This window comes from Pygoscelis adeliae, unplaced genomic scaffold (genome assembly GCF_000699105.1).
Source record: "Pygoscelis adeliae isolate BGI_AS28 unplaced genomic scaffold, ASM69910v1 Scaffold91, whole genome shotgun sequence".
NCBI lineage: Eukaryota > Metazoa > Chordata > Aves > Sphenisciformes > Spheniscidae > Pygoscelis > Pygoscelis adeliae.
Window position 1 is genome coordinate 2,549,650 of NW_008824196.1, and position 11,426 is coordinate 2,561,075.

General features: G+C 42.0%; 1 protein-coding gene across 1 annotated transcript in view; it reads right to left on the bottom strand.

The window, feature by feature from the left end:
• The window catches only part of DMD (dystrophin), a 1,204,567-nt gene extending 1,194,984 nt beyond the window's left edge, over positions 1-9,583 (bottom strand). The window contains 1 exon segment of the mRNA XM_009334780.1: positions 9,273-9,583. Within this exon segment, the coding sequence (XP_009333055.1) occupies positions 9,273-9,315 (43 nt within the window). The 5' untranslated portion in view covers positions 9,316-9,583.
• Positions 9,584-11,426: the final 1,843 nt, after the last annotated feature.

An 11,426-nucleotide genomic window follows, 5' to 3' on the forward strand; every position in this document is an offset into this window, starting at 1 on the left:
TTCTGATTGTGGGAGGTTCCTGAGGACTGGGAAGAAAGCAAATGGCACTCATTTTCAAGAAGGGCAAGGAGGAATATCTGGATAACCTGGGAAGGTGATGAAACAAATCCTCTTAGAAACCTGCAAATCATCCTTGAAATCATTTCCCAACATATGAAGGACAAGAAGGTGACTGGCAGTAGTCAGCATGGGTTTACAAAAGGGGAAATGATGCCTGACCAACCTGACAGCCTTTCATGAAGATGTGACTGGCTCAGTGACTGGGGGGAGAGCAGGGGATGTTGTTTATCCTGACTTTAGTAAGGCTTATCAACACTGCCTCCTGTAACGTTCTCATAAACCAACTGTATAGACTAGGTAAGTGGCCAGTAAGGTGTATTGAAAACTAGCTGAACTGCTGGGCTGAAAGGTTGGGATTAGTTGTACAAAGTCCAGCTGGAGATCTGACAGGAGCCTCATGCAGTTCAACAAGGTGAAGTGCAAAGTCCTGCACACGGGTAGGAACCACCCCATGAACCAGTATATGCTGGGAACCTACCAGCTGGAAAACAGCTTTGCAAAAATGTCCTGGTGTACACCAAGTTGGGCATGAGCCAGCAGTGTGCCCTTGTGGCAGAGAAGGCTAATGGTATCCTGGGCTGCATGAGGCAGAGCGTCACCAGCAGGTCAAGGGAGGTGATCCTTCCTCTCTGCTCAACCCTGGTCAGACAAAGCTGGAGTGCCGAGTCCAGTGCTGGGCTCCCAGTATGAGACAGACATGGACATACTGGGGAGAGTCCATCAAAGGGCCACAAAACTATTAAGTGATTGGACCTGTGCTGATTTTGGCTGGGATAGAGTTAATTTTCTTCACAGAAGCTAGTATGAGGCTATGTTTTGGATTTGTGCTGAAAACAGTGTTGCTAATACAGGGATGTTTTAGTTACTGCTGAGCAGTGCTTTACACAGCGTCAAGGCCTTTTCTGCTCCTCACCCCACCCCACCAGCCAGTAGGCTGGGGGCGCACAAGAAGTTGGGAGGGGGCACAGCTGGGATGTCCCCCCCACCCCCCCCCCCCCAGCCAGTAGGCTGGGGGTGCACAAGAAGCCGGGAGGGGACACAGCTGGGACAGCTGACCCCGACTTTCAGCTGGTTGAGAGAGCTGGGACTGCTCAGCCTGGAGCTGAGAAGGCTCAGGGGGATCTCATCAATAACTATAATTATTCAATGGGAGGGAGCAGAGAAGACAGCCAGACTCTTATCTTCGGTGCCCACTGACAGGACTAGAAACAATGGGCATAAGTTAAAATAAAGCAAATTCCATAGGGACATAAGAAGAAAAAAAAAATTACTGTGAGGATGGTGAGATGCTGGAACAGGCTGTCCAGAGAAGTTGTGGAATCTCCATCCTTTGAGATACTTAAAACCCAAGTCGACATTGCCCTGAGCAACCTGCTCTTGCTGACCCTGCTCTGAGCAGGGAATTAGCGTAGATGATCTCCAGAGGCACCTTCCAGCCTCAGCTGGTCTGTGAGCCTGTGAAATTTCATCAGTTTATAGGTTGAGCAACAGTTTCTGGAAGCACTCCAAGGCAGACACAACACCTCTTAGGAACTCACAGTCTGTCAAAAAAAACCTCCACAGACTGACTTATTGCACCAGGAAAAAATGAATTCCTTGGTTACTATTTAGGGCTAAGACGGTTTTCACTCTCTAGATAAGAATTTCCCAGATAAGAAGCAAATATCCTTTGTGTCTATGGTAGGCAGATTTACAGGAGAAAACTCTGGCCACATTTGGAACAAGTCCTTGTTCAAACCATGTCCTTCCTTCAGTTAAGGGGAGGATTACTGGTCAAGTAAACTTTGCTTCACATTTGCCTGCAACATGTCAAGAGCAAAATGAATCCATTCAGCAGTAGCAGCAGCTGGGAAGACTTTGCAAAACGACCGTTAAGTCAGCTTAAGATAACATGCAAAAATTAGCAAGCCTTCTTGGAGGAGGAAAGTGCTTATTTAAAGTAGCTAAAGCAGTACAGCAATGGATGTGCATGACTCAGAGAAAAGGGAAAGTGGTAAAAGGACTAAAGAGAAAATAAAGCTGACAACAGTATCAGTAGAAAGAGTTTGGGTTTCACAATTCAGCCGCTATTCCCTAAGAAAAATAGGTTTGTCCTTACAAGACAAAAGGGTGAACATTCACTATCATTCAGTTTGTTTCAAAACATAAAATGTTTCCAATTATGGTTTTTAGCTGTAACAGTTGAAAAACATTATTAAGTTAGCAACTGTGCTAAATATAGCAGTAATTCTGAATTGATTCTGAATAGACATGCCTTGTTTTGAACAGGAAATAGAGATAGGCAACGTAGTCCAATAGATTTCCCTTCCTAAGGCAAAAATGTGCTCCAGCTTACATTCTCTAAAGCTTTATGTCAATCAGGTAATCAGGTCAGAAATACCACTTCACTGGGGATATCTTTTACTCCTAATAGAGGAATTTGATACAATTAAGCACAAATTCAACTTATATGCTCTCCAGAAAGCATCTTGATTTAAGCAACATCTTTTAAATCTACACTAGTATCACTGAGCCATCCTGTATGCAAGGATGCAGATATCACGGAACTTTAAACAATTACAGGAAAAAAAAAAACAACACAACTCAGATTTGTGATGATTTCTTAAGTTTATAAAGTTTTTTTTTCCAGTAAGTGTTATACATTCTACTGTTAGATAAATGGTGAATTTCAGGAGCAGTTATTTCACAGTTTTAAGTTCCCCTCCTTGCTCTTGTTAGAGCTTTCAGAACTGATTTATTTAATTATTAGGAAGAACAGAAGGGACAGGATCAACCCTATAATGTGCTTGTCCTTTACAGACTACTATAAAAGGAATTGTTCTCATGTTGGCGAGAAAACAAGAATTCCTTTTTCTGAAAAGTTATTTGGCTTCACCTTTGGTTTCCATTCAACATCCGATGCATCTGAAACTTTCTCCTCTGTAAACAGAGAGTATAAACAAAGCAAACGCTTTAATCTGGATCTTCTGCATTTTTGGAGAGTGAGTAATCGTCAGTCGACCAAGCATTTATAAATGTGGCCTTAGAATTTGGTGTAAAAATATACTGATTTCTATTTTCAGCATTGTTTGCAGGGCTTGGAAGGGTGAGGCAGGGAATAAGCATAAAATATGTACTAAATCACGTGATAAGAGAAGGTTGACAGTAAATAGAAGTCAAATGAATAAAAGAAAAATCATTGTTTTCCTGAAATCTAGTGCAAAGTAATAATTCATTTTGGGCTAACAATCTTCACTAAAAGCAACGCAAAAAAGACTAAACTGAGTTTGTTTGAATTAGTAAGGCTGTACGCATCACATCCACAAATTCACCATCAGTCCCTCACAGGAGGAGGACAGATGGACAGAGAGACCTTGGATTCTCCACAAATCTTTTCATATATACGCCATCAGCAGAGTGCTAGCTGGGTCAAAGTAGTAATAGGTCTCGCTGCAGAAATGTTTCTTATGAGAAGCTTGTACCTGGTCAGGACCAATAAGTAAATCTTGCTTTCCTCTCTCCCTCCCCCCCGCTTTGGTTTTTCTCCCCCTCTCCTGTCACTGCAGTCCATGACCTTCACAAGAAAACGCTTCTGCTTTGGTAACAGGCCTGCAAACCTCCAAGGACCAGCACTGCTTTCTGGGGAAGAAAACTTGCCTCGCTCAGAATCCGATCAAACCCTGAATGTACCATGTGAAAAATAAACCAAGGACTTCATTATTCTGTCTCATTGTGGTTTGGCTTGCCTTCAAATCTCCTATCCTCTATATCTGAAATAGCAGCAACGCCTCCATTAGCTGAGCCTTCCAACACTTTAATCAAAGTATCTTTCAGAATAAAAAGGCAGAAATGTCAAATTCCAATCACCCTTTAAATTCCTTCAATTCCCTGCGCTACACAAAATTAAAAGCCTTACCCGTGGATCATTTCCCATAAAAACCAGCGTGCATGCATGCAGATGCTCAGCCACGCAGGCGGGCACCAATTTTAGAACATGGCAAGCACCGGTGGGGGAGACAGGGAGGCTCCCCCACAGGCATCCTGCGCTCACGGGCACGCTCCTGCAGTCAGCTTAATTGATTTTTCACAACAGATAACAACTTCCACACCTTATAAGAAATACAGGTTATTGGGCGTCCAGCGGGACAATGCCATGTACCTAGTCCAGCGCGCATTACAAGTAAATTTTTGCCCGTTTTCTTTCTAAGTTTACATTAAGAATATCAGATACTGGGTTTGCTGTTTTTACTGGAACACTTTTGAAGAGCAAGAGACCCACAGCTTTCTCAGACTTTACTGACAGCCAGAAGGTTAAAAGCCAGTGGTTAAAAGAAACAGGAACAAAGGGCTTGATTAGCCTGACTAAAACTCTCTCTCTCTCGTTCTGTGGTTGCTCATAATCCCACTAGGACCCCAGGGATCTTTCAAAATCTTTTAGCAAAGGCAAGATAAGCAAAATGTGATACTCTGGGTCCCCATTTAGGTCATCTCTACACACTGAAGAGTTTTAAGCTTTTTTTTTTTTTAAAAAAGAGGAATCCCCAAACCATTACGACACTTCATAGAAAAATACTGTAGAAAACAAAACCACCCTTAGGACTAACATACTTCTGTAACATTTTCTATTAGGAAACTTTTACAACTGTATCTTGTTTATGATTACAATTATGCTAATTTGTTTCTGCTGAAGATGATGATCCTTTAAAAATGTTTTAAGAAAGAAATTAAGTGTATGTGTGCCATCTTAACTGTTATCTTGTATGCACATATTCAAAACTACAAGAACATATGCTTTTGCTCGCATAATACTATTTCTTTCTTCTACATATGCTTGCAATACTTACAAACTATATTTTGCCTTTACAAACAAAAGACTGTATGCAACTGATAAAAATTTAATCTCATATAGATATGGATTATTTAAAAAATACAGAATTAGAGAAAGGACCAGAAAACCTCCCAAATATTATCAGCCTTATGCTATAAATAACACCCAAAAATTAAAATAGGACCAGAACCAAGAAAGATTATGACTTTCTTAAAATCCAGCCTATCTGTCCTTCAAAACACATCATTAAAAATGTTCCGACTTGTTGCACATGTGGCAAGTAACCTAGAAGGGAAGTCTCTGTGGTCTCTGCAGCAAGTACTTCGAACCCAAACAAACAACTCCTTTGCTCCACATGTGTTTTTCTGGGAAGATGAAGGAGTGTGTGTTCCCTGGCCCAGCCCAGCTGGCAAGCTGTTCTGCAAAGCCACACTCCGCTAACCATTATTTCTGCTTGCCACAAAGCTCAGTCTTTGATAAGGCACAATTATTTAAAATTCCCGGTGCTGTTCTGCTTCCCCTGACAGTGATACGGTATTATCACAAGTGCATCCTCCTCAACAGCAACGTGATGCTATAAAGTTCCACTAAATTTATCGAGGAGTCTTTTTCCAGTGGTTAGCTATAACACAGTACAATGGTTATCCTCCTAAATGATAATTAAGCTTTGGGGTAACATTTAATTGAAAATGTACTGTGAAAATCAACAAGTCAGCCTTTTCAAATCAAGGCTGCTTGACTCACAATCCCGTTCAATGTGATTTTGTCTAACAGTAATCTATGACAAAAATATATGAGCTTAATCCTGTTCCCTCTGGCAATCATTTAAAAACGCTTAACCCCTTGGACAATTCTGAGGCTCAAATAATTTCACAGTATTAGTCAAGGGTTAACCTTTTTCTACAAATATTGTACCTTTTCAGTTATAAATAACTCTATCTGATCAGTAACTATATTTTATTAGTAACATAATCAAATCTTTTCCTTTGAAAAAAAATTTTAAAAAGTGAGGGAGTTAATTTTCACAGAATCACCAGTTTCGTATGTAACACGTTGCCAGACTACTGTTCCTTGAATGCAGTCCCCTCCTCAATAACCGTCCTGGAAAGAGCCACGGCCAGCTGTGATGCCCACGGGCAGCCTGGGGAAGAGGGGTGAGGGAGCGGATGCTAGATAGGAGCAGACAGGACGAAGCACCCTCCTGTACCAGCTGGGGAGTGACTTTACAAGCAGTCCTTTCCTCACATCCAAGATCCAAAGAAATTTGCTGCCATCTTCCTCCTGTCTCACCGAGTTGTCTTGGGCCACAGCAAACCATGTGGCCCAACAGGACCAGCTTCATAACGCGAAGGGGCTGGCGCTGCCAGCGCGGCACTCCCCGCAAGGTGTGCTTGCATCACCAGGCTCATTTTGGAGGAGCTTCAGTGTGACCCCGGCACCCCGCACACCCACTGAGACTTTGTGCCCACCAGCCGAACCCAGAGTGCATCTCCGAATTCAGCTTCCTCCCAAAGGGATGCAGGGCGTGTCCTCTGGGATGTGCACCAATACATGGTAATAAGCAGGGACATCTAGGAATTCGCTTCAGAAATGCACTTCTGACCTAAGCTAAAGCACGAACCTAGCTGGACCTCTGCTACAGTAAACCCATGATAAGTGGTAAGATACCCCTTGTGGCCACCAAATTTCAGGCAGGATTACTTTATTTTCTGCACTGGCTCTGGTTTGATGGTTAATTCTATTTTTAGTCACTACTTTGTGCAAATCCAAGCAGAGAAAGAGGATGCCTGTGTGCAACTGCAAGCAGAATTTGGTTCCATGTCAGACTAAGGACACAGAAAGAGGATTATATCTGCTAGAAGAAGAAATATAGCATATGACACTGAATCCCCTAGGGAGGGTAGCTTCTGAGATAAAGTTCACAATAATCTCATCTTAATTAAAACAAAATGAAATTTATGGTATCTCACTTCCCCGCCACTTTATTATTTAGGTGTCATTGTCAAAGACTGCAGAAATCTAGGAAGAGACAGTCACTGCCCCAAGGAGTTTACAGTCTAACTCAGGCAGAAGTAAACACTGACTAGCTCAGGAAAGAAAGTAAAGCCCTCAGTGATGAATAAATACCTTTATATTTTCACAAAAGTCATTCTCAGCAGAAGTGAGAGAAAGCAGGGAATGGAGAACCTGCCTTTACTGCTGTGGCACGGGAGAGAGCAGAAGAGAAAAGGGAAGAGGTGAATGCAGAGGTGGATGGAGGATGGAGAGGCGACTTTAAGAAAAGAGAAAGGATGGATTTAAAAAGCAATGCAGAGGTGCAAGAGACTGCTGTCACCTCTAAGAGCAAAAAGTTTTCATCCAATATAGAGAAAGAAGCAAAGCAAGCACAGGCAACAAGTAGGAGAAGTGACAACGAAGGCTGGGGATAAATTTGAGAGCATTATTTTGGACACACTTTGTCACAAAGTGCAGATATAGGTTTTTCCTTTTTTATTGAAATACAACTATAAAAAACCTTGACAATATTATACAAAATTATATCGAGAAAAATGCTGTGCCCTTTAAAAGAGTGAGGATACAGGTGAGGAAATCAATTCAGCTAAATAATTCCCAAGAAGCGCTAGGACAGCTCCCTTTCATTTTAGATATGAACATAGTTACGTGACATAATTTAGCAAGTGATTTAATGGCTCTTATCATGAATGCTATTCATCTGCTAGATGCTACTCTGGTTTTCTATTCATATTTTTCAAAAGCTCTAATGCAGCTATTTTTTTCTTTCTTTTACCTAATACGTCTTCAGAGTACAATTATAACTTTTGAGCTAAGCAGCAAAGATCTTCCCCCATTACTTAGCAAGCACCTGCCCGGCTTCCCTTGCAGCACTGTCTTCTCCTCAAGGCTGAGGACGAGCAGTCTGGGCTGATACTGTGACTCCCTTGGAAAGGGAGCGTATAGAAAAATGAAGACAACAAAACCTCCTTATTCCTCTCCAAAGAGGACTCGTGGAAAAGGTTGGGCACTACGTGGTTTGCTCTAGAGCATGCCATCTTCCTCTTGCCAACCAGGAGTAAAACCCCTTAAGAGAAACCCATGACATTTCTTCTTCCCAACGCCACCCCCAATATTTTCAGAACTGAAGCAATCTGTCCCCTATTTTTTTAATACGTGATGATGACCATCTCATTATTCTACCCCTTCTTGAACTGTCAGACTGTGTCCAATAAGTGAAGGGTCCTATGACTGCAGGACCTCTCCTAGTGGTACAAAACCATCTGGAAAATTTATAGCTGATTTAAGTCTTATTTACTGCACAAGAAAACACAATTTGAGTTCATCTTGAAAAAAGGGAAAGAAAACTATGGCATAAGATCACACCTGCACCCTGAAATTTTCTGTTTTAAGCTTCTTTCCTGTCAAACGTAACAAAATCTAACATTATTTTCAGGACGCTTCGTCAGAGGTTAGTGACCATACAGTCCATTATATATTATGGGGGAAAATGACAGTGTGTATGTATTCCTATGGCTTTTATGATCAGAAAAATAGAGAAAAACAGGAATTCCATTATTACACAGACACAGGACTAAGCTGAATGTGGAAGACCCAAAACGGATTATAAAACAGGGGGCGGGGACCACAGATTAAGTCTGGACAATACTGACACTTTTTTTTTTTCCCCAGCACAATCTGTTTTGGGACCCTGGGTGGGGGAGGGAGAAGAAAGATCATCTGGGAGCACAGCAGATGGACTTTTAAACTCTCTGTCATTCTTTCATTCTTGGCTCTCTTCTTCTGTGGTTTTCTTCTTATTGCACAGAAAGGATAGCTTTAAACTAACAAACAAGTGCAAGTCTGGAAAACGTGCTTGTTCTTTTCTGCAAAGCGCATGGGAGAGCTCAGCTGCTGCTCACTTTCAGCAAAACTTACACCCCCCCGTTCTGTTGTTACCGGACAGTTCAGCGGCCAGAGAAGAGCTCTCTTACTCCGCAAGTTAATATTAGGCAGTGAAACTGCGTATGCCATTAAAGTTCAAAGCAACTGATTAATCCTTTGATGTGTTGCCAAATTATTAGAATAATGACACTATTTTTTTTCAAATGTGTGTCTGTCTTCTCAATTCTTTCTTTTTTAATCCCATGCTTTCGTAAGTGGTGAACCTCAGGAAGAAATGGATTGGTTTTATTCAAAAGAGAGATGGGTACTGTTTGTTTTATATATAATGTACAGGATATTACCCCCCTAACAGAGGCAAAAAAAATATCTTTTCCCCCCCCGGTGCTCTCCTTCTTTAGACTTGGAAAGTAAACATTTTAAAATGCATGCTGTTAGTGGGCTGCGTAGCACTACAGTGCTCTGTCAAAGTGAATATTGTGATCAGTTATGTCAGTCTGTTCATACTTACAATCATCTTCCACTTCCTCATACCAAAGCATGTGAGCAGACATGAAATCTCTCCACAAAAAAGAGGAAAAAGAAAACAACAGCAAAATATTTCTTGGCAAAGTATATTCCAACTTTGCTGCTCCAGTAGCTTTTGCTGAATTAGGCTTTTCCCTGCATAACGACAGATGTGTCCCCGCACAAGCCCCAGCAGCTCTGCAGAGGAGAGCGCAGAAAGCACCCCGGTGGGATGCAGCTCCGGGCTGGCTGCCGGCAGGGTCTGCGTCCCAGGCAGGGAGAGGCAGGGATCCTCACTTCCACCCAGCCGGCATGGTAACTACTGCCAGTGCTCTTTGGAGGCCCCTAAATGTTTCAAATTCCAGGACCTGCGCAGAAGCAATGCTCTGTGCTTCCCTCAAAACAAAGTTGATTTCCCATAATAGGACAGCCCATGCACTCGACATATAAGGCTCTGCTTCCAGGGTGGCATGTGCAATGGATTTAAATTATGTGTTACGGCTTCCCAAGGAACATTTAGTGCTACAGAGCGGGGTGAAGATATTGACTGCTCCCTCTGTGCAGTCCCCCTGAGAACCCTATGAAACAGATTTGCCCCCTCCCCAAATGACCCCCACCCCATCCCCAGACAGGATCCTCCCTTTCTGGGAGAGGAGCAGTAACCCTCCTGTATTCAGCCGTTCTCTCCCAAACGAGACTTTTGGGATTGCAACCTCACTCCCAAGCAGGGGAAAAAAATAAACAAACCCAAAAATAGTGCTGTCACCAAACTAAGTGTGTAAATACTAACACAGGTTGTGATAAATCAGTAGCTGCTTTAAAAAAAAAAAAAAAAAAAAGGCTATTGACTTACAATTGACCTTTCCACTCCCAACAAAACCACGCAGTACTGCTGCTATACACAGCCCAGAAACACCCCGCAGAAGAAGCAGAGGCAGGACTGTACACAAGCTGCCTGTCACTGCCTCAGGTTCCTAACGTCGTGAACATCCCTTCGCTCCCAAATCCCAAAAGCTGCTGGTCCCAAACAGGTGGGACCTGGGCTCATGCTCTCCCCCTGCATTCGGTCCCAGGCCTCCTTAGTTTATACAGGAAGGGAAAGCAGGCATCCACACAATACTTGGGAACCGGACTGTGGTGTCTTCCACCCAAACCCAGATTTTTATGAGGCTGCTTTCGACAGTATATACTTTGTACAGTGTATATGGCCTTTAAAGACAGGCAATAGAGAATCATGTTATTAATTCATGGCTTCATTTGAAAAGTCATTTGAAAAAACACTATTACTCTGGTCATTATTTTTTATAATATATCCATAAAAAACTGAAAAATGTTATTTTTCAGTTTTAAGGTTAAAGAGTCTAGTCATGGTGATTCCAAGTTTCTAAGTATGTTTTTCCATTATTTCCAAGTTATAAGTATTCTGTATAATTCCTGGATTATACAGAAAAATAAACACAAAAATGACGTGCATAATATACCCTTACAGCCACTGGCATCTCCTACACTTATAGTCAAATTAATACCCTGGAGAACCTGGATGTACAGTACATGCCAACAGACTCCTAAGGATTAATTTGCAGCCCACAGGAACTGCAAGTCATGAACTGATGTAGAAAATAATCTGAAGCAGGGCAGAGCACGCTGTGACAGCAGCATTTTCATTATTTGAGGGAGAAGGAGACTGAGCAAACTCAGGAAAGGAACTGCTTATTGTGCAAAAGTTCTGTTTTAAAATATCTAAGGTCACCCTTGATAGCACATGCTGTCAATAAGTGAGGCCCAGTAATGTACTTATAGACTACAAGTGGAAGTTATCTTGGAGGTAGGTGTCTAATGCTAGAACTGTGATCTTCCTGGCTCCTATTCATTTCTAGGTGACAAACGTTTTCTTCAAAACTTCTCTGTTTCTGAATGTGACCAGAGGGACATTGTCTTGACAGAGCTCTGCCGTCTCTTTTACACCTAACTCCAGTCATAATCCACAAAATTCATGTGGATTATTCATCCTCTCTGACAATGTCTTTGAGACCATCAGGGAATACTTGGATCAGGCTCTGCAAGAAATGCAGTGTTACTCAATGCTTTCTTCTAAAACATAGCTCAAAGAAGTGTCTAGCGGTAATATTTACAACAGCTTACAAATTAAAAAATCTTC